Here is a 24,180-nt window from a genome sequence, read left to right on the forward strand (position 1 = left end):
CCAGTATTTCCTATTCTTCCTTTTTGGCATCACAAGAACAATGTTTGTTTGAGAGAAGGCTGCGGCACACTGCATTCTCCCCCACAGATGCACAGAAGTAGCTATTCTCTGTTGACTAATCAATGTAAAAACATTGGCATGGTAGAAATCTGTTATTTTGGTACAAAACACATATATAATGATGGAACATATACTGAAATAGAGGAGAGAGGCCGTGTTAATCAAAGCACTACACATGATGCTACTGCACAACGATACAAGATTTTGACTATTATAAGAAAAAACATCAGGCCACCTGGATTTATTTTGATTTTATAATAGGGCTGGACGATATGGCCACAAATCAATATCACGATATATTGAGCAGCTCACCTCGATAACGATAAACGAACGATAAGTTCGAAGACGCTAGATCGGTGTTTTTCAACCTTTTTTGAGCCAAGGTACATTTTTTTCATTGGAGGCACACCACCAAACAAAAATGTTTCAAAAATGATACTCTGTAGCCTATATTAACAATTTAGTCATTCTTATCAAAGTGTCTTGAATATTTATATACATATTATTTGCAGATAATTCATTATTTGTTTTCAAAAAAAGCTTTTAGACCAATTAGGTGAAATATAATAATGATAATTTCCCACGGCACACCTGACGATCTCTCACGGCACACTGGTTGAAAAACACTGCGCTAGATGACGTCATTGCCTAATTTGCATAATTGACCATGTATATATGTGTGTGTGTGTGTTTTATGTCTGATATGTATCAAATGCAGTGATTTATTTTGTGTGAGACTGAGTGAAGAAACATTTACACTGCGCTCTGCTCTGACTGTAGAGACTCACTGCCTGAGCCCTTGATCAAGCATTTGTGTTTTTTCTCCCTCGTCGTGTTCTCGTGGTATGTTATAGCACGTCGTATTGTGTGAAGGCGTAAAAACCTGCGGCCGTGAACACATAATTTAAAAAACCAGCGTATCGTCATTAGCAACATATGCGGATCTCAGCGGCTCTGTTATTGCTGTAAATCAGTCTGTGGCAGCAGGTACAACAAGCTCTCGGTGTGGGGTGGACGTACGTGTAAATTTGCGGCTCACGTATTAAAAAATCGTCAGGTTTCAATCGGGCTCGGGCTCGGGCTCGTGATTACAGTTAATGTGTCGGGCCGGGCTCGGACACAACGTGGAGTCATGTGACTACACACGCTGTACACAGCCTAGTGTCTTAAAGGGACATTAACATGCCGGTAGCCAGCCTACCGACACATAAAGCCAAAAACTTTTATTTCCTTTTTTAAAAATGATCAAATATATCGACATGGGCAAAATGATTATCGTCGTAAATTTCGATAACGGTACATTTTCGACGTATCGCCCAGCCCTATTTTATAACCTCAGAATTGTCCAAAAGTGAGTGCTTCTGCCCCTTTTTTTAAGATAACTCTCACTTTCTAATATCTGGCAACCGTTTAGTAATTACTGCACTGAGAAGCTGACGCCACAAACGTGTGACGCGCTTGTGAATCTTCTCTGTGATTGGACGGTCGTTCTGCGGCCTACAGTAATGACAAGTACGTGGGTGCAAAGCTCTATCTCTCTGCTTTCCGGTATCCATCCATCCATCCATCTTCTACCACTTTATCCTGCACATGAGGGTCGCTCGGGGTGCTGTGCCAATTACAGCTGACATACTGTATGTACCACCACCACCTCCACACACTTACCTTACCCTAACCTTCTGCTACATTTACCAATAAAACTAAACAAGTTTAAACCCTCAAAAATAGTTTTAAAGTGGTTGTGATGAGAATAAAATGTCCTCACAGCAATAGCAGTTTGTCTTCCTTCTCCTCTCGCTCATTAACTTACAAATTCGAGGAGGACTCCGGGAGACTCTGAACTTGGTGGCTTTGAAGTTTTCCAACATCTCTTTAACCTTCTCTTGTTGCTTTACCTCTGATGCAAGTGTTTGAGAGAAGGGCTTGGTATGCGCTGCTCTCCACATGAATACCCATAATTGAGGTTTTTTATTTTTTTTAAATTCATGTTTCCTGCCCTGTCTAGGTCATTTTACATGGTAACCTTGTCCTCTAGGTTTTGTGTAGTACGTGTATTTGTATTCATGTATTTTCTTGATGTAGTAAGAGAACCCGAACATGTTTCTGTTTCTATTTTCCACATATTTTACTTACATTTTCTCAATTTTTTCACAGATGCCCTATGAACAATTTACCACATATATACTTTTTTTAATGAAAATGTGTGTTTTCTTTATGAATTCCAAATTGAACAGCAAACATAAAAACAAAAAAACTACTTCAGGACAAACTTTTGGCTTGTGTGATCACTAACTAAATGTTTGTGTTTTCCTCCTCATTCTCGATCTGCTTGTCTATCGCTAAAACATTTACATCACTGGTTCTCAAAGTGCGGCCCGGGGGCCAATGGTGGCCCGCAGAAACATTTCTGGCGGCCCGCAATGAATTACATTTGATAGTTTTAATCCAGGAGCGACTAAGCTTGTTAAATGTTTATACTGTGTGGAATGTTAAAAATACTGGGTATTTACCTGGTTTCTATATGGTGAATTTTAGTGTATTATTGAGTTATAAGCTGGTAATAAGCAGGTAGCTAGTAAATGAATGGTAACAGAAATGTGTTACTTGGTATTAACCTGTAATTAGAAGGTAAGAAAAATGGCCAAAATACGAGGTAATTATCCAGTAAATTACAAAGCTTTATTGTACTAATGCTTAAATGACATTATATTAACGCTTATATTAATTAACGCCAAACTGTAGAACTGAAATCTGGTCATTAAAATGATTACAAGTGGGATTTATTTCTGTTTCTCAGTCCAATGTTGGGTTCCTAAATTGGCCCTCATGTGTCAAAACTTTGAGAACCCCTGGTTTACATTCCCCACTGTTTCCTCATGGAAGTCTGTGTGCATTAAAAAGTACAGTGTGTGAAATTTACCAGCATTTATGGGTAAAATTGCATGTTGCAGCTGAATATTTTTCACCTAACTCTTCGAAAGTCAACAAATATCATGTACCATGTTTTGACAATATAACATTATATATAATGTTATATTGTCAAAACATGCTGGTCCAAAATGGCCAATTAAAATATTTTCAATCTTCAAATTAAAATGATTTTACCAGAACATATTATTGAATATAAATGAAATTCATCTGTGCGTCAGCAGAGAAAATAATGACTGACTTCACCACAGCTCTGCTTATTGAAGCAGGACAACTACTGATATTAATGACACATTTGGTGAATACGAGGCGTACACCTACAAACAAGCGTGACTGGAAGTTTTTCCTCAAAGAATATTTGTGACAGCGGGATGATTAAAGATATTTCAAACAACCATCTCTTAAGACCACCCACGCTGCCACCTCTCAATATTTCACCCAAACAAAATCTAAATATAACAATAGAGCGAAATTCGGAGAAAGTGAATAGTCAAACAATGAGGACATGCCTCTGCTTTCTTAGTCTTTATCCATTTCTGGAAACATCTGTGGTGGGATAAGTATGTCTGACACTTTTATGTTTGTTTGTATTCCTACATAGGTTCTTGCTAATGTATGTGGACATGAAGTACATAAACAGCCAGAAAGGAAAGTCATAATCTGTCTCGCCAAGGACATTTGTCAATGTTATTGAATTAATTTTACTCTGTAAGAAGAGCGTTTACTGAGATGGAGTCTGCCCTTCAAATGGTGTGTCACTGAGCTACCCTCGTCTGATGAGGGAGGGAAGGGAGGACGGAGAGTGGGAGGGAGAGAGGGAAAGAGGGACGTTGAACGAGGGAGGCGAGGAAGACGTGGTGTTTGTTGCAGTTGGTGGCAGATGTTGTCACCGTGGAGAGAGGCAAGCAAAGGAAGTAAACATCCACATATGCACATACTGTACATATACGGCACAGAGCATATGGACTCATCCACACATCCTCCTCACCTGTACCCAACAAATGAGTTTAAATGTATGAAGGCGGGGACAGAGGGGAAAACAACAGTGTATGAGTAAGTGAGAGAAATAGTTTGGGGAAGTGAAACATGAAGCAATTAACTCTTTATTCCACACACACACACACACACACACTGCACGGGTAATGGATACATGCATTTGACGGAGAAACTAACATGCCCTTCTTTTGAATGTAAAGCTATGCGTCGGTTTGAAAATCAATGGGACAGTGCAGAGTTGAAAAGAGGATAGAGGTGAAGGTAAGGTGAGCATGGTGGATGCTGATGAGATAAAAGACTGGAAAGAGAGATGAAAGAGTAAAGAGTGCTGGACAAAGTTCAGAGTGCACAGTTATAGGATGGACACTGGAGACGTGCTTCTGGTTTCCTGGCACCAGTATTTATGCAGTGGAGTATAAATGACTTATCACCAGCACTGACGTCAGTGTTTCTGACTAAATCCCCGGCCTTTAGATGTATTTTCTGTGAGTGCTGATGTCAGACAGTCTGTAACAATTGCCTCTTTAGATGCAAAATTGCTTTCTGTTTGTTTGTTTTCTCTTCATGTATTGTGTGGAAAACACATACAACTTACTGTCTAAATCAGTGGTTCTCAGACGTTTTATACAAAATTCCATCTAAAAAAAAAAAACACTTTAACACCAGCATTATAAGTAGTGGCGTAAATAGGCCGAGCAAAGTCAGCTACGGACTTCACAGGCAGATTTATTCCCAGTAAGATAATTTGCGCTCTCATCATCCTCCTCATCCTCACATATACTTCACACACTATAGCAGAATGGAGCGTTTCATTACACTCCGATCACATAGCCTGGTATGTATACTTGGGATGTAACAACACACTCAACTCACGTGTTACGCTTTTCCCTTTAAAGGGAAAAGCCGAGGACTTAGGCGTGGACCCGAATGCAGAGCAGACAACCAGGTATCGATAAAACAGTATTTATTATAATAATAATAAATATGTATATATACACGATGACAACAAATAGCCAAACAGCGGTATACGTGATATGAATATCAATATATATATATATATAACAATAACAATCTAGATATAAAATATAGATATAATTATAGGTATATATAGATATATAACAAACAACAACACGCGCTGTGATAGCTAACGTGACAACGGGGACAGAGACTGTAACAGATTGAATGTCCAGCAAACGCAACGTCGGCGTCCTCAACGACTCTTCGTGGCAACACAGTTCGTAACTGTTCCTCCAGGGAACGGACTCACCCGTGGTGACGAAGAGTGGAGTCGGGAAGCACACGAAGATCGGAGAAGAGCGATGAGGCGATGCTGGCGTGGAGACGAAGACGGAAGTGGAGAGGAACAGGAGGAAGCGATTCCGGGGTGGAATGGAATCCGCGGGAAACTCCGTGATCCTCTCTCGGCAGGAGACGTGGTGACCTGAACAAGGACGTGAGGTAAGTACTAACAAAGTCAGGATTTCTAGCAGCAAAGAACGAGAAGTTACCAAGCGAGCGAAAACATGGATCTGACACCAGAAGACGCGAAGCTCCGCCTTATAAGCCCACGTGATCGCTGATCAGGAGCAGCTGGGCTGGAGCTGCGCAGGTGGAAGTCATTCTGGTGTCATCAGGGAACTAGGTCAGCCACGCCCCCTGCAGGGTGGAGAGAGAGAGAGAGAAGAACACAGAGTGGCGACGAACAAAACAACAACAATAGGTCTGTGGTGCGAATGTGGATCGTGACATCACGACTCGATACGGTTCACGATTTTATTCGTAGGAAAAAAAATCTTAGAGGTGCTTTCTTTACAGAAACTCTGTAAAACACTTTGTGTCCTCTTCATCTTAAACAACAAAGTACATGAAAAATATCTCCTTTCTTTAGAAACACTCTCACAAGTAAAGGCCACATTATACTTCTCCGTCTGCGTAATGCGTTATCCGACTGCGTAACCACGGTCAACCCTCGAGCCTTCATACTTCTCTGTCCTGGTGACGTTTACGCACTGCAATTTCACGCCTAATCAGTAGGGGTCGCTACGCAAGGTTGTTGTGCTTTTGGCTACAGTGAGCAATGGCGTCCGAGAGAGAAAGACTGTGGAAGCGGAATAACATTGAAACAGTGGCCGTTTCTCACTTTTCTGTGTCACTGAATGCAGTTTTAAGATAATTTGAGGCGAGAAATTGGCCATTTAGAGTCTAAACGTGTGCTCTGTGTATTAAGATATGATGTATTATAGTTTGACAGCTCACGAGGTGGCGCAACGTTACTTTGCTTCTCACTATGGTGGCGGCTAATATGCTGCTGCATGTTGCTCGTGTTCCCGCTATAGTCTCTTGCAATATTTACATGCTGTTTTGGTTTTGTCTGTCCATTTATTCTGTCCATTGTATTTGTGTATAATCTATAATCGGTGCATCCTCTATCTCAGAGTTGTTGCCTACCGTCACCAAGTCTTCCCTCGTTCTGTGCCCCGTACCTATGTAGTGACGTAAGTCACCAACCAGTGACTTTTTTTAAGATAACGTAACCTATTTCTAAAAAAAAAAAAGAAGAAGAAAAAGAACATAAGCTACTTCTCTCACATTTGCAGATCGCAATTAATTTTTCTGTCAACTGGAGCGAATCGTCACGCATTTGTACCGATTTTAATCGTGTCACGATGCATCGTTACATCCCTAATGTATACAGTAGAACAGTATTTCTGATTTTTCTCCCAGTACCACCAGAGGAAGCTTGCGTACCACTGGTGCTACACGTACCACAGTTTGAGAACCATTAGCCTCAACCGTTTAGATAAGGTGAAATATCGCCTCGTGTGATCTGAAGCACGCACCTCAGTGACCTCATTGACTCTTCTTGATTTGAATGTCTCACAGGGGGGTTTAAATGAGGCAACCATGTTCCGTTCATTAGTATAATAAAAGTCAAATTACCATTTCAATTAAAACAGCAAATATGACCTTATTATTAGGTAGAGAAATTATTAGGTCGAAAAATCTGTGCCCTTTGTTTTCTCATCCATCTTTCTTTCATATTACTTTTATCTCTGAAAAAATGCTTTAATTAAAACAAAGACGGCAGTTTGGAACAAAAAAGTGATGCTTCTGTTTAGCATGCTCCACCTTCTGTCCTCCAGACTCTCCTGTGTTTTCCCCCTCCCTCGCCACCTCTTCTCACCTGCACTTCTTTGCTCAGATGACCTTCTCCCTCTCCCATGTCCTTGTGCAGCTCCCTCCCCTCTTTACCTCTGTCTGGTCGGGGCGGCTGTCGCGGTGATATCCTTGGTGCAGCGGTTTTGATCTTTGCCTTCAATAATGAATGAAAGGATACTATTCGTCAATCACTTCAAAACCATGTAGCCCACAATGCCCAAGGTCAGGACAGTGGCAGCTGTCAGAGGGGATGATGGCTTACACAGACAGGTGTGTGAAGGGTACATGCACCGCACATACACACAAAAGAGAGCGCTCGAGTTTGAAGGGTAGGCGGACAAAAATTAGCCAAATAAGGGAGAGAAAAGAAAAGGTCCAAATTTAGCACCTGTCACTTGTCAAGTGTGTGAGTGGAAATTTACTCTGGCTAATAAAATAAACGGGGTAATTCACTATTGCTGAAAGAAGTACATTCAGGTTAATGGTGATGTATGTAAAATAGGTACAACCAAATACTTAAACCAGACGCTGCAATATTAGGGGTGGGTCAAAATTTCGTAATATATAGTCGTCAATTGTTGTGCAATATGATTATCAATACACCAGGACAAATATCTATATTTTAATTAACAACTTAAGGCGCTCTAAAGTGAATGATTCCTGCCAGTTACATTCGCCGGGCGTTGCCACTTGATGTTTCCGCGTGGCATTGAACCTATTTTGTTAATGTAAGTGTGTAAGCAACAGGTGTAGATTGGACGTGCAAGTGCATTATATATATGAGATAGTGTTGTCTCAAGTGTCTTTGTAGTAGTCTGTCATCAACTTCCTCCTCGTTTTCAGCCATCTATATTTTCATGAATCTCCTTTGCAGACCCTGTTTTTTCTTCTCTGGTTGAGATATTTTTGAGAGGGGTAGTGAGGCTTTTAGGTTATGGTATTGTTCAGTATTTCTGACTCTGCTCGCCAGGGTCAGCTCATCAGACATATATACAGTATAAATATGTACAGTATTAAACTAAACCTAACAGTCTGACTGACTGACAGTACCATTATTATTTTAAAGGACAGAGAAAAGTGCTCTCTTGATGGATCTAGCGGCTCTAATTGAGTTCAAATTAGTGACCTGTTTGCTTCTGTTGCGGTGGTTGTTTTCTGTATTGTCTGTTTTTATGATTTACTGTAACTTTTAAGTGTACTGATGCTCCTGTCTTATTCGGGTCTCTCTTGAAAAGGAGATATTTTACTCTCAACGAGGCTATTCTTATCTGGTTAAATAAAGGATATTATCTTAAAAGTGTTTCTGCCAGCATTTCCAGTCACTTACTACAAGGCCGGGTGATTCGCCTGAGCAGGTGTTTCGTTGAGTGTGGGATTATGACGCATCTCTTTCTTAATTCTTTTGTGTCCAAGCTGCTTGGCTCTTTTCCCTGCTCTCTGCTCTTTCAGTTACTACTCACTGTAGTAATGTGTATACTTTATGTCTTACAAAGTAAAATGACTACTGCGTTTCAAGACTCGAGTTGATGTGGTTAGAATTACAATTGTCATCAACTCATAAGTTTTACTCATAAGTGCCCGTGCACTGCGTTGGTCATCTGCCTCAGCTTGACGGCGCCTTATCTGACATAATTCGTCACCCACACATCTTGCACTCACTTAACTTTTTACCCGCTGATGCTTATCCTCTCTGGTATCCCACAGTGCTGTGTGATTGAGAGGGGGAGTGGCTACAGCAGAGCGGCGAAAGCCAATGTGTGCTTCTTACTGATATTAGGGATGCAACGGTATTCGGTATTTTACCGAACCGTTCGGTACACCCTGTTCGGTTCAATACGCAACGGCAAACAGTGGTATTTCGGTGCGTTTCTGTCCATCAAAATGTATTAAACTACACAATGTTGCATGATTAGATCCACTCAGGAGCAGAGACATGATCGCAGCGATGCGCAATCAACTGCTCTGCACATGCCGCAGTTGGATATTCGGCAGACACTCGCTCTACAGCGCCACCCAGAGCAAGCCTCTCATTTACATCATCATCACCCGTCTCTTTCACAGCAGCATGGTGTATTTGTAGTTGTAGTTTCTGTGAGTGGGTTAAAATTGTGTTTATTTTTGTTGGATAACACTTTATTTATTTTTAATTTGTGTGGTTTCATGTTTGAGGGAGGCGATAGTGCACTATTGTTTAAAGAAAGTTTGTGGTGGGATAATATATATAATATATATTACATATAATATATAATAATATATGTGTTGTATATATATAATATATAATAATATATGTGCTAATATTTTTACAATGTAATATTAGCTTTTGTTAGTCTGAGTAGTTTTATATTAAGATATCGGAACCGTACCGATACGGTGGTAATACCGCGATACATACCGAACCGTGGAGAAATTGTACCATAGCATCCCTAACTGATATATTTAACGATATATTTTGTATGGCACTGCAATACACCTGTCATTTTTTAAATCAATCAGACCATCAGTTCGAGAGGTATGCGGATAACACACACACAGAGATAGACAGACAGACGTTCTTGGAATAGATGCTGAGTAAAACAAATAAATCAAAAAATATATAAGCAGTTATATGTTTAATGGATCTATCAATCATTTAGTTCCCCTCACCTCACTGTGGCAAACCTCTTGATCCCGACTCTGACTCATGCCCTTGTACGGATGGTTGAAAAACATTTTGGCCTACACATTTTTCAGTTTACCAGCTCATTAATGATGAGAGGTCCTCCACTGAAGACAGCCCCGAGAGGGGAGATATGGATATTAAAGCAACAGGACAATTAAATTAGCTGTAGCAGAGAGCGTGACAGCCAGAGAAGAGAAATGAGAAGCTAGCAGAGAAAAAAAGGCGGTGGGAGATTAAGTGATATTCTCCAAGTGATACAGAAAACCACACATTTCTCTTCTGTCCGTCATCGTGTTCATACATTGCACTGTGTATTAGGTGTGTGTAATGCGTGTGTTGAGAGAAAGAGAGACATAGAGCCTGGAGTCATGGTGTCACACTATCACATGTCTAAATTCAGCCTTGTTTGTGAAACCTCTCTGTATCCGTGTGGATGTGGGTCAAGGGTGTGCGTGTGAAGCCCAGTGGCTGGGATGTGAAGAAGGCGTGGTGATCGCGTTGGACAGGTTCAGTAGCAAACTGTTATTGTTTCCCCCACTCACTGTTACATGGTGGCACAAGTGACACACACTCCACGCTGTCCTCAACCCCTCGTTAGCCGTGTTTCCTGATCTGTAAAGGCAACCCTGACTGATTGGATTGATAATAGTTGTGTGTAAGTACAAGTTTCCTCAGCGATCTGCAGAACAACTCTTGCATTTAATGAGGGGAGTATAAAATGCTCTGGAAATGATAGAGGGAGGGCTGAGTCTGAGTCTGGGTGGATAAAAAAAAAGAAGAGAATAATTATTGTATGCATGTGTTTGTGTTTGTCATTCAAAAGTATTGAAGTGTTTTCAGAGTGGCTCATGTACACAACTTTCTTCAGAAAGAGAGCGGAGGCTGCTGCCTCAGCGGGAGGTATTTATTTCACTCCCTCCCCACTCGCCCGTTCACCTCCTCTCTCCTCCTGTTCGCTTGTCTGCTCATCAGTAGATCAGAGCTGACAGTTGTGAGGGAGCGAAGGAGGGCGTTGTGTGTGTGTGTGTGTGTGTGTGTGTGAGAGTGTGTGTTTTTTTGTTGTGTATTTGTCTTAACATGTACCCTGCAGTGTGGTCCACCTCTGAAATGTCACTGATCAGAGCCTCTTCCACCTGATTACCCCACCCTCCACTCAGATATTCCTCCACCCTCACCCATATCATCTCTCCATCTCTCCCACTCCTCCTCTTCAATTCTTGCACCCTATTTATTATCCCCTTAACTCCCCCTTCCATTGACCTGCGCTCCAATGACCCCCAGTGCATTCATAACATAATTCTATAAGACATTCAAGGTTGACAGAGCCTGCACACACAGTTCCGCACATACACGCTATAACCCACACACACTTAAACTTGCAGTAACACATTATGATCTCCTGCTTTACCCAAGCAGCTTTTTCTTTTTTTTCTTTTTTTTTTATAACAAACAAACGCTTGTTCAGTTAATACACAGCATATTACAATTTGACATAACAACTAGAAGTTCAGTAAACACACACTATCTATCTATCTATCTATCTATCTATCTATCTATCTTTCTGTAGACACTGGGAAAGAGTATATATATATACACGCATAGTTAAGCTGACATCAATAAATGTTTGGGAGAAAACAATAAATAAATGTTAATTTCACGGCTGCCCAGTCACAGCTTCAGTTAACACAAGGCTTGTTTAAGGCCCAATACGTAATACTTGAGAGCCCGCAGTCATCACAGTTGAGCACACATGCCAGATCAAATATAAAGTCGTTGTGGGAGTTAATGCCAGTCGGCTGTCATGCCCGTTCTCACCAATGAAAACAGATATAGCACATAAAGTGAGCATCAATTTACTTACAGGTTAAGGGAAAGGACTTACTCGAAGTCATTACGGATGCCTTTTGCAAATTGGAGAGCACATCACCATTTTTAACATCTTAGGTCTTGTCTCAAGCATTTTAGCCAAAGAGTGAGCTTTAATTGGCAGTAACTCCAGATATTCAGCTGGATGCTCTGAATTACTGTCTGTTATGTTGCTTTCATTAGCACTACACTGGCTGTATGCTGTGGCTATAGCTTGTTATTACTATCTGTAGCAATCACGCAGAACTTGTGAACTCATAATCAGGACTTACACTTTGTATACGAGGGCGTCCTGAACTCAAAGTTCAGAGAACTTAAGAGGTCATGAATGTTTATGAGGACTTGTCTTATGAACCATTTGACTGCAGAAAGATGCAGTTTTAGGCTACGTTTACACGAGCTGGATATTTTTCATCAGTTTATGTTTATATTAACCCGCATAAATAAGCTGTCAAGAGCCATCATAACTACGCCAAGCCTGTGGGCGGCAGTGTAGGAAGAAGGAGAAAGCCATACAAGCCAATCAGAATCCTCAACGACCTCTCACCCTCGATGTATGGACGTAACTATTCAAGTGACAGAGTGAAAAAGGTCACATTTTTGGAGCGTAGATTGACTAAAACTCAGTTTTTCTCCGTTTTTCTCCTATTTACATGAAAACGCAAAAACTGAGTTTTCCAAAATCTCCACTTTTGACCACTAAAGAATCGTTTTCAGAGGCGAAATCGGCGTTTGTGTGTAAACGAAAGGCACAAACGCAGGGAAAAGTCTCCATTTTTAAAAATACCCGTGCTAGTGTAAACGTAGCCTTAACCACCTGTTTAAATGTGTTTATCCTCTATTGTAACTCAGTTTCAGCAAATCATCATATCACTGTCTTTGATACAAAGGAGCAAACTCCACATACGTTACCAGGCCTACACGAAGTCTTGTATGTGTCTATCCCTATACAGTATTAGTGCTTTTTTTTGACTGCAATATGTCTCCTGTTCTGTCAAGTGACAGTCAGCACATCAGGATCAGTCATTCATCTGTCAGGATTTGAACAGACAGCTGTCAATCACAGTATTTGAAAAACAATGATTGGGCCATGTTATCAACAATGCCTCTTGTAGGCACCTGTCAACTTGAAAGGCTTGAGTTGAAGTGCAGTCACATCCTGTCAGCTCCCCCCCACTGTCCACAAGTGTACTTCTAGTCCAGTGCTGTTCAGTTGTGGTCTCACCCTGTGGTCTCCCTATCTTGGAGTTCAGCTGAGGGAGGCTATTGGGATAAGTGGGTAAAGCTGCTGCCTGGTGGGTGAGCATTAAAACCACTTTGATTTCATCATCATCAAAGGCAGCAGGTGTTTTCGGCTTTCTGCTGTCAATCTCTGTGGTTACTGGATTTTCTCAGTTAGTTTTCTGTATTGGACGTGTGTGTGTGTGTGTGATGTGTCAGTGTGGTTGTCCTCTTTAGGACCTTTTCCTGCACAAACACCAGTAGTCCTCGAGACCTCATTCATGAGGAACTGGTTAAGTTTGGGGCAAATATTTGATTATAATAAAGCGGAACTAGACCGGAAGTTCCAATTAACGCTGTTTTTTAGTGTGTATCTACGTCATTACCTTGTTTAAGAAGCCCTGAAGGTTCAAAACAAACAGGTCAGCCATTGCTGAGAACGCTGTGTTGTATTGTAATCTCGGGCTCAGCGAGATCTCTGAAAAAACCCGGTCTGGTTACATAAACAGCAGTTCTCCTGAACAGCAGATCGTCCTGCTCCGGGCACTAGTCTGGGTACATCCGGCTGCGTACATTGAACCGCAGAAGAAGAATAACGTCCGTTGTGGAGGTGTTTCACGAGCGACAGTGTCTTCTCACTCTGGGTCTGACTCCGGGTCAAAGTCATAAAAGGGACTGCGGCGGGGAGTCGTGATGAAGCTATTTTTAAACACTGTTAAAACAATGTTTTGATAATGAATAGCAGTGCATCCACCGTTCCAGAGGGGGGAGCTGCGCTTCTGAGAGCAGGTGTGCCGATATGTCACTTCCGGGTACAGGCCAATCACAACAGTCTGTCTTCTGGGTGTGAGAGTTGAGTCTGAAATATCACAGCTGGGGAACAGCGTCAGAAAAGAGGATTTCAATCGGCTCGTTTACAGCAACTAGGAGGTTTTTGACCATAAAAACAAGTTAATGTATGTAAGTAGACCTCCATAACTAACATATATGTGCAACAGGACCACTCTATGTGAGCTTAGAGTGGTTAGGTATGGCTTTAAATGGTTATAGTTACAGGTAGTTTTAGGCTGTCCAAATGAATGGCAGTCAATGCAGTGCCAAACCTCTCTGTAAACGACAGTGACACTCGCTTGTCCTCCCAAATTAAATGTTGTTCTATAAAGATTGTCTTGCCTCCACAGGTGTAGGTAAAAAAGCTGCATCTTGACTTAAGGAGGTGACATTCCTGTGTTTGAGCCATGTCGTTGCGTCATGGCTATTTAGTTTCATGGGTATGCATGCTGACCAGTCCTCACTGCAACGGACTGGATACCTGAGATTGCTTTTCTGGTGTGCAGTGCATGTACTCTCTTCTGTCATAGTGTCTAGTGCTGGCTTTGAAAAACACTGGGATGCAGTGCTTGTTGTGGAGCCCCAGAGTTTCTCATATACTCCAGGCACGTACTTGATGGCATGACTGGTGCAGACTTTAAAACACATTTTTCAATGCCATTGCCCCATCACTCTTATTAAGATGATTTCCAGCATGTTTGCAATCAGGATTATCACCAACACAGACCAGGGAATATTTGAAAATGATTATAAGAAGGGAAGCAGTGCAGTATGCTGTGAAGCCGAATCGTTTTAATATCCAGTTCATCAGCTTTCAGGTCAGAGTTGCAGCTCACCTGAAATTCACCTCACTCTTGTGAAGTTCACCCTCCTCCAGCTCTCTGCAGAGGTTATAGTTCTTGCCGCCTCCCTCTTAGTCACAGTTTCATCCTAATGTTGCCTTTTTCTGTGTTTCTTCCTCATTCCTTTGCCAACTGCTGCATAAATCAGAAACAGGTGTTGTTGATGGATGTCAGGTTCTGTTTTTATACGGGAGCGTTCCCATAGGACTTCCAGGTTGCATTATGATATGACTATTAGGGCTGTCACTTTTTATTTGAAATTTGATATAATTTCAAACATGGACTGCCAAGTTAAACTGTAGTGGTCTGTTTGAATTTCATGCTGCCATCTCATAGACCATTTGACGTAGTATCTAGGGCTGAAATTTCAGTGAAAATAAACCAGCGATATACGTTAAATGCGCGTTCCATGGTACTACAGTGATTCACGAACATGTTAAACGCCGACACCGTGGTCACATGCTCATTTATTAATTTACCATCAGACTATGATGCAAGTACATCATTTATTTACTTGTGTATTTAATCCATGATATATAAATACTCTCATACTAGCAGTATTGTTAATTAAGTAACACTTATTATTATTATTGTCATTAAAGTCATCAAAACTGTGACGTTTGTGGAGTATTAGAGGAAGCAGCGACAGTGGCATGGGATGAGGTGGTTGATAATAACAATTTAATAAAACAGAATAGAACAAAAAACTGAAAAAATTGTTAAAAATAACACATTCAAAAATGAGCTGGCTTCTATAATCTCAATAGTGAGTTTGTTGTATTATTTCAAGGTGTAACTGACAAAGCCTGTTGACCTGATTTTCTTTCCCCATCGTCTCTTGCTGGGAACTTCTCATGAAGTAGCTGCAGAGGACTCGTTTTAAATAATTTAAGTGTTTTCACTTGACCTTTGTGAAGTCTAATTTCTCAGCTCCTTCACTTTGCATTGTCTGTTTAATTAGCTCCCCCCCCCCACACACCAAACCTTGTCTTATGACTGGTACCAACATGCCAACAATTCAACTTGTATGTCCTGTGTTCACCTCACACACACACTGTCCAGCTGAGTGTTTTAAATGTCCAAAACAAGTGCAGGCAGACTTACTAGATTAAAAAGGAGAAGAACTCATTTGCACCTTATAATCATATCAGACCTCTGTTACCACTGCTAAAAAAAAACTGCATCGTAAGGCAACTTTTACTCATACAAATTCATGCAAAATTACTTGTAATATAAAACTGATTTAGTTATTTTCTCCTCTCGTGCATGAAAATGGAAGTTTCAGGCTGTGTGTGTGTGTGTGTCTGAGTGAGAGAGTGAGACTATCTTTAAATCAGTATTCATCGGTTATAGCCAGTTCTGCCAGCCCTGTCTCACAGTAGGGGTCAAGCTTAGATGTGAGTTTTTTTCTGGAGTGAATGACCCTAATTCTGACATGACACACACACACAAAGAGCTCCTCTTAAGTTTCATTCCTCAACCTACAACGCTCTGAATTTCATTTACACCACAGGGTTTCCTCTGTACATCTGAATGCAAACTGGTCCGCTAAAAAGTTTTTGTTTGACCACATTAGCCAAATTAGGCAACTTCTAATCTTGCAGCACAAACATTAACACGTTGACCCATGCTGTTGCCACATGACCTCATATTGTGCCAGGGAAGATATTACATCTCACTACAGCAGTTACTGTGAAATGTAGGACTCGTTGTCCTAGATGTTAAATACAGCCCGATACAAGAATGATGATCTTTACAGGCCCATTTGTAAAGGACAAGTCATTTAGAGTCTAATGACCAATAACTGTAAATGTGCAGAAAGACTGGACCATCACCCCCAGAGCTGTGACCCTGCCGCTCTTCCCCTGCTGTCACCCCCCCCCCCCACTCCCCCCATTATCATCATCTCCATGGCAAATTTAATTCCACCCCAGCATCTTCAGCTTCATAAGAGCCTGCAGAGCAGAGACGTGCACACGTTACACCACACACACTTTGAAAATGATGGACTAGAGAAGGAGGAATGAACAGAGAGGGGAGGTGTCCTTGATAGACAGACAGCCTGTGCAGCTTTCGAGAGAGAAAGGCCGCTTAGAAAAAGACGAGACTGTAGGTGAGCGAGAGAGAGTGACGTGTTGACACTGATTGACAGAGACAGACAGAGGGACTGATGACATTGTTGAGTGAAACACGCTGTTGGCTGACCTTGTTCCTCTGTGATGTGGTGTTCTCCATCTTTGTCTGTGGTTCCTAATGGACTCTCTTAAAAGTAGTACATTAAAAGGCCAATGGTGAAGTGAAGGTGGAGGTGGAGGGTGTGCGGGGGTGGACACAACATGCAGCCGTACATTAAGGAATCGGTAGATGAGTGCAGTGGCAATGCAGGCGGAAAGCACAGCGTCCACATCTCTCTGTGCTGTATATGTCTGCACTATACATTAGTCTTTTTAACTGGGGGTCTGTGCTAAGCTGTGTTGGTCTCTCCTCTGCTCCCCACGCACACACTACCCACTCTAGCTTCCCTATCACACACACACACACACACACACACACACACAGGCAGGCAGAGGTGAGTTATTGTGCTGGTCAGCAGTATGACATTGGAGTCTGCATTGCCAGCCATCGTCTCTCGAAGCGGAATATTCCAAATAAATCCTTAGACTCACATGCACACTCACCTCTCTCTCGCTCTCTCTCTCTGTCTCGCACACACACGCACACATGCATAAATCTATCATCGATGGAACACTTCCCTCCTGTGCGTGGAGCAGGCAGCTATCAATCTGACCAAGTGAGAAGAGAGGAGTGAGACAGGAGCAGGCAGAGAAAGAGAAGGGGAGAAAAAGGGTGGCCCTAAAACATCCACAGGGAACTGAGGATTAAGGAAGGAACAATGGAGACAAAATGAAGGTGGCTCGAGGAGAGACCGACGTGGAAAAGTTGAAATGGCAGGGTGGAGAGAAGATTGAGTTGACAGGAGAAAGGGCGAGGGAAAATGGAATGTAAAACTTTGCCTTCAGAGTTATGGGCCTGTCCATACATACTGTAGCAAGCAGATAAGCTTTCCCCCTATAACCCGGTTTGTGTGTGACTGTGTGTGTAAATGGTTGATGGGTTAAATATAAATCTTAACTATACAACCCACACCCAGACGCTTGGTTTGGTGTAGTGGGTCCTGACCCTAAGAATGTGACTATACTGCAGCGAGTTGCTTTGAACAGGACCTCTTGATCTTTTGCTGTGGTGATCCACGTCTGAGCGCTGGAGCCAAGAGGTAAAGACTGGGTGCCTTTGTTTAGACGGCAGCTGTTTAGCTAATGTACCTTGTAATGTAGGGCGAATGATTTCAACAGGCTTCCCATTAGATTTTGGAAATCACTACACAGTACTATGCTTCAATACCAGTATTGAATACCACAGGCGAGTTTTTGGGAAAGTACACCACTTTCAGAGTTGGAGTCGTTGGATTAGGAATAGTCTTTGCACTTGTGAGTTTACACAAAATTGTGTATTGTCACAAAATGTGACATGGTGAATGATTTACAAACCACAGTTGTATTCCTGTGCTTACGAGCTCAGTTTAAACTATAAATGTTATCCCTAGAAACTTGAGCGTTTGCTTGTATTTATTCTTCCATTAATGTCTAATTTCTTTTAATTTATCCTTTCTGAAAGATACACACACACACGTCCCTGCGTTGTGTTTTACATTTGTATCTTTGTGTATATGACAAATATAAATCCTTGAACACTTACATCCTAATAGAGTGGGGATCTCCAGTCCCTGGTGAGTCCTGGTCGGTCTGAAACATGTTCATCATCTGATTTTGGTTCCACTCACAGCCTGTCTCTGCAGGTATAAATAAAAGAATTATAGAGGTGAGAAGATCGGGGTTATGGCTGCTGGATCCCTGGTGTGCTGCCTTGAACCAGTGTAAAATGACAAATGAGTTTCAAGCTCAGGAGCAGTGAAAAAGTACATGCAATACACAGCCTTTTTTTTTTTGCCTTGACATGTCTGATTTCTTCTCAATGGCTGGATTTAGTTGCTATGTCTGCATTTTTAAAATAACACATGCAAGCTTTCACATTCAGGTCCGATTTGGTTAGTTCTCTCTTCAGCTTGGTCGTAAAACAATAAAAAATTAAAGGTGTAAAATAAGATTTTCTCCAAATGTATGTGTAAATAATAAAAAAGAAATGGATTTTTCTAGTAGTAAAGTTAGTTTGTGTTGCCCAACAATGACAACTATAGACATTTTGAAGTCAAAAAAGTAAAGTGTTTTTTCTCTGTTTTCTTTTCTACCAGAGGTGGCCCCCTACCTGCGAGGAGGTGCAGCTGGGCAGCAAGTGCTGTTGGAGGGAAACAAGTTGGTTCTGACCTGCCTGGCCGGAGGCAGCTGGCCTATGCAGTACCGATGGACACTCAACAGCAGCAACATCACGGACTGGACACCAAACTACAGGTCAGCGAGCACTGACTGGCAGTAACCAAGTTTTTGTCGTAAATCCTTTCGTTGTAAAGTGTATAACTCATGTGTTAATAACGTCGTCCATGTTTTGACTCCCATCTGTGGCATGGAAAGAACAGCTGCAGCACAAGAGCCGTTCCTGTTAGTGATGGAGTGCGTCGAGAGAAGGTCAGAACAATTAGGCTGTGGCACAAAATTGGAAATAGTAATTGCATTAGCAGTATAAATATGTGTAAAGTCTAGGCAAAGAAGAGGAGAACCAATCAATATGGGTGCGCTTCATTCTCTGCTTTTCTCTCCGCTTCTGTTCCTCCGCCAGGCTCCTGTCCCTTTGTGTGCCGGTTCGTTTAAGAGCTAAGCAAAAAACCCTCTCGGCAAAACTGCAGCTGTGAAACAAAATTGTTTTTCACATCATTCAGAAATACAGAGAATCATGGGAACACATGGACACTGAGGGAGGTGGAGGGTTTAGCCAGCATTTTGTAGGCAGTTGTTAGAGCCAGGAGGTGTTGTGTTGCTCTGGACTGCTCTCAGCGTTCTGGCTACTTTAGTTTGGTGAGTCTAGGGCTGCTGAATTGGCAGGGTGCTGTGGGTATGAGGGTGTGTATGTGTGTGTACATATATATGTGTGTGAGAGAGAGAGAGATTGTGACCATCTGGAATGTCTGTGCCGGATTCTCCAATTATAATGGCCATACTGTTATTATTTTTTTTTTTTTCACTTTCTGTTACTGAAATGTTCTAGTCATCTGCAAACTTGAGCAACATGAGTGTGATAGATGATGATGATGATTGCGATCACTGGAAAGATCTGGCTTTAAACTTTAAAACACACTGATATCACTTTCACTGAACATTTCGGTGAGAGACAAATATAGTATAATAATAATAATAATAATAATAATAAATTACAAGACCAGGGATCCAGTTATCATGTGTTGCTGTAGTGGCTGTGGTTTGGTTCGTTTGCGTAGGTGTGAATGTAATCTCGGCCCTTTGGTGCCCACCAAATCAACCGGTCAGGCAGGTCTCGGACCACTTTATCCGCCCTAATTTGGTACGGTTCCTCTGGTGTGAAAGCAACCAAACCACATTTAATGCATTATGGGTATGAGATGTGGGCTAACCCCAGATTTTCACCAGGCGTGTCAGCGCCTCGGAACTTCAGCTGCGCGGTTTTGCGCCATTCTCTGCCCAGCTTGCGGACCAAAGCAATCAAACTATAGGTGTGAAAGCATCCTAAGATTAGCTCCTATCACAGGTGACTAAAATGCTGGATAGCCTCCACAACACACAGCATCATCATGATAAAATGTCAACGTTACTGTGATCTCATCACAGTCCAACTTCACCTGCCAAGTTTTACCTATGCTTTCTACTTTGAAAGCCACACGTCTGACTTTACTGTGTTGGATCCGAGTCTCCAGGTTCATTGTCAGAAGTTTGAATGACTGGAAGAATGCACACTCTCTCTCTTTTGGCTAATTAAAAATGATACCAATGGAAATTCACAGCGATGTAATTATAGTGAGTGCTATATGCTATTTACCGCGGTGTAAAATAATCTTGTATATTATCGACCCGCATCTTCGGCTAAGTGGAGTTATTGAAAACAAATCAATGTAATTTGTACTCTTTTCAAACTTCTCCTCCTCCATGCCAGTGAACAAAATTATTTTTTTGAGTATGGCATTTTGTGGTTTTGAAAACATCGATTTTTCACTTTAAATGATAATAATCAGGCCTGCAAAAACCAATTGATTACTAATCACTGAATAGATTTGTGTGTTTTTGAGGTTTGTGAAACAACTACTGTAATTTCTCAAATGTTTTATTTTCTGACTTATTGTTAATATAATTAATAATAACACATGACTAATAATTGTTAAGTGCAGTCCTAGATTTACGACGGTAATATTAGCTTTGACTCCAGGAACATTCTTGACAAGGCAACTGCTTCATCTTCAAAATTGTTCACCATTTGTGAGAATAATAATGTCACTTCGCTTTATTCGCTTTATTTTTTCTTATTTATTATTTTTTATACCCTGCTATGGGTCACGTCTCATAGAAATGCACTTTTTATATTTAAACCCTGCTACAGACCTGCTATTTCATATTGTGCAATAAGAATTTGATGGCTGTATATCCTTTTAATGTAGTACGCTGCAACTGAAAACCCACCTCACGTTAACTAGGGTCACTTTTTCTTTTTAATGTCCTTGACCCATACTCTGGTTGTTGTTGTTGTTGTTGTTATTGTTCTTCGTTGTTAGCTGTATGCACTTTCAAGGTGAAGTCAAGTAAATCTCGTTGTACAACTTGTATAATGACAATAAAGGCATTCTATTCTATTCTATTCTATTATTTCCTTCTCTTTCATTTAAAGCACACGGCTTAATGTGACACAGCGTATTCCTCTCAGGGGACTCGTGTTATATATTGTTGTAATGTGATTAACACAGCAAGGGTTCGGTCAATTAGTGGCGGAACTGTCTGTAGAACCTGACTGAACGTGTTCTCGTCCTGATCCAGCAGGGAGCTTAACTTTTCATGCAGGGCTGAGACTGTGTCAAACTAATTTACGGAGAAATTATAGTATTGATTCCCACCTGTCTACTTTGAACTTTTTGTTCAGTGAAATATATCTAAAAAAAAACAAAAACAACATTGGGATTTCAAAAGATGAAGCAAAAGCCCCAGTGCACACACGTTTTATCAAAACAGAACGGAACACAGGCAGAGAGAAAGAGATGAGGTGTTTGGCAGGGTCTAATATCAAAATCTGTTTTGGGATGAGAGGTGCTCGGTAATGTGTCTTTCCTGATTCAAATGGAATTGCGTATTGTGAGTCTTTGATGTACGTGTGTATTAGTGTGTGGGTTTGTGTATGTTGGCAGTATTCACTAACAGCCTGGGAGTTAAATACTTGGCTGTCCTGCTCTTTATAATGAGCCTCAAAGTCCAGTTTTACTGTGTCTATGCAGTTTGTGTTTATTATGTATCTGTGTGTGTGTGTGCGTGCGTGTGTACGTGCACCCAGCATGGCACCATACTAGAGCCTATGCCAAGCTTCCCATTAGTGAAGCACAGTCCATTAAAGCCCCATTAACAACCCCTTTTAGAACAAAAACATTTCATACACAGCACACACATGCGCCACACTGCTTTTCCTTTTGTGGTTGGGTAGATTTTTGACAACTGGAGGACTGATTCATTCTCAGACTGAGGTTATGAAAGGGAAGTACACAAGAGTGCATACATATGGACAATACAGACCCCCCGTCCCCATTCCCTTCTGTCTTGCTGGTCTCCAATCATGACTCCAAATGCCCCCGCCTCTTATTTTTATTTGGCCTGTTTACAGCTCTGAAATAACTCAAACACCTTCATGATTATCCTCATTGTGCGTTTGTCCATCTACAGGTTGCCGGTCCCGTCTGTGAAGAGGAATGATGCTGGCCTGTATCAGTGCACGGTGAGGAACAGGATGGGAGCAGTAATACACAGGAGAACAGATGTGCAGGTGGCCTGTGAGTACACACACACATGCAAACACACACACACACATACGCGCGCACACTGAAGATGCTGCCGATTAAGAATATTCAACGCAGGATGCACCAACAAGTGAATACTCATTAAAACCAAAAGTCGCTTCTTTTCCACTTAGAAATATGTTTCCACTCAACTAAAACGCATCGTGTTTTGGAAGGAATCTGTTATTTCTGTTTGTGACGTAGTTTATCCTCTAGGAGACCACAGTTTGAGACCAGATTGATACCAAACATTTAGTGAGTTGCAGTGTGTTTTAGCAACGTGGCGCGTATCTCTTTCAGCAGATTAGAAAAACAAACAATTAATCTCACATTTTGAAATTTGTTAATTTAGATTAATCGCGATTAAAGGTTTGCTTTAATTTGTCACTTACTTTCCACTCATTGACGGAATTCCTCTGTGCAGCTCTCAGCAATTAGTTGCGCATCTGTTTTTTTGTGACAGTCAAGGCAAAAGATTGCAACTTGTCTGTTGCTCAGTTTCTTAAAAACCTTCCACCCAACAATCCCTCACCTCTCTGCATCTTCAGTGACTATCTCAGTCTATCCTATCTGTCTGACTGACTGCAGGCAAGTCACTGTTTCACACGGATAATTCCCGAATTTCATATCAGAGGTCACACACCAGAAGTAAACAAACTTGCGTTAACTGCGTTAAATTATTTTATCGTGTTACTCTCGGCAGTATTAATTGCAACGATTAATGCGTTAACTTTGACAGCCCTACGTTTAATACTATAATGTGTTCCCTGTGATTGGATAGCGCTTCGCCACATTAAAAATGCTTCTCCAGTGTGTCCACATCACGGTCACGGTCATCACCTCCCCCTCCAGCAGCAGATTACATTGTCATACAGTGTCACATCCTGTGCACCACCATATCAATATGTAAGCCACAGGTGTTCGCACTATTGTATGGACTCCACTTTGCTTTTCAAAGCAGGGGAAGAAGTCATCTTGAACAAGCGTAAAACAGACACTCTCATGTTAGCGTTGCTCGGAGCCACCAACGTATTTCCGACACATAGATGCACTGGAGATGCATCACAAACGCGTTGTGTTTACACTACTGTTCAAAGTGGTCCGAATGCCTTTTGTGAGCAGACCAAAGCACCAGTTACTCCCATGTGCCTTGACTTTCATAGCCGTGAAATGGTATCATCACCCTCACATCCTCAAAATGCCAAAATGGCCACAAGTGGTTAAAACACTACCACACTGTTATGCACATCTGTTCCTTGTGGAACATAATTGAGAATGCAGTTAAGTCGTGTGGAAGCATATTTCTTAAGAGACAAGGCTGCTTTATGAAGTCAAAGAGGGTGCTAAATTAAATGTTGCACTCTTTGATTGCAAAGTGGGGAAAGTGTTTATACTAGTGCTCATTCTGAATAACACGAGATGCGTTTGAATGAAAATGAAAATTAAGTCAATGTCAAAAAGAATTGATAATTCTAGGGATTAACTAAACAGGACATGGGAAAAGAAGATAGTTCTGGTCATTGCATACCATAGAAAATAATCATAAAATCATCTGATTATAAATACATTTTTCAATGATATTGCTCATGAATGTGAAATGAACTGAT

At 41.4% G+C, this 24,180-nt stretch overlaps 1 protein-coding gene across 1 annotated transcript in view; it reads left to right on the forward strand.

The window, feature by feature from the left end:
* The window catches only part of sdk1a (sidekick cell adhesion molecule 1a), a gene marked incomplete at both ends in the record, with an annotated part of 322,636 nt that overhangs the window by 115,804 nt on the left and 182,652 nt on the right, over window positions 1-24,180 (forward strand). Inside the window, 2 exons of the mRNA XM_083909607.1 lie at window positions 18,872-19,028; window positions 22,461-22,567. Of these exons, the coding sequence (XP_083765733.1) occupies window positions 18,872-19,028; window positions 22,461-22,567 (264 nt within the window). The remainder of the gene's footprint in view (window positions 1-18,871; window positions 19,029-22,460; window positions 22,568-24,180) is intronic.

The sequence above is a fragment of the Microchirus variegatus genome, assembly GCF_963457635.1.
Source record: "Microchirus variegatus genome assembly, chromosome: 23".
NCBI classification, from domain to species: domain Eukaryota; kingdom Metazoa; phylum Chordata; class Actinopteri; order Pleuronectiformes; family Soleidae; genus Microchirus; species Microchirus variegatus.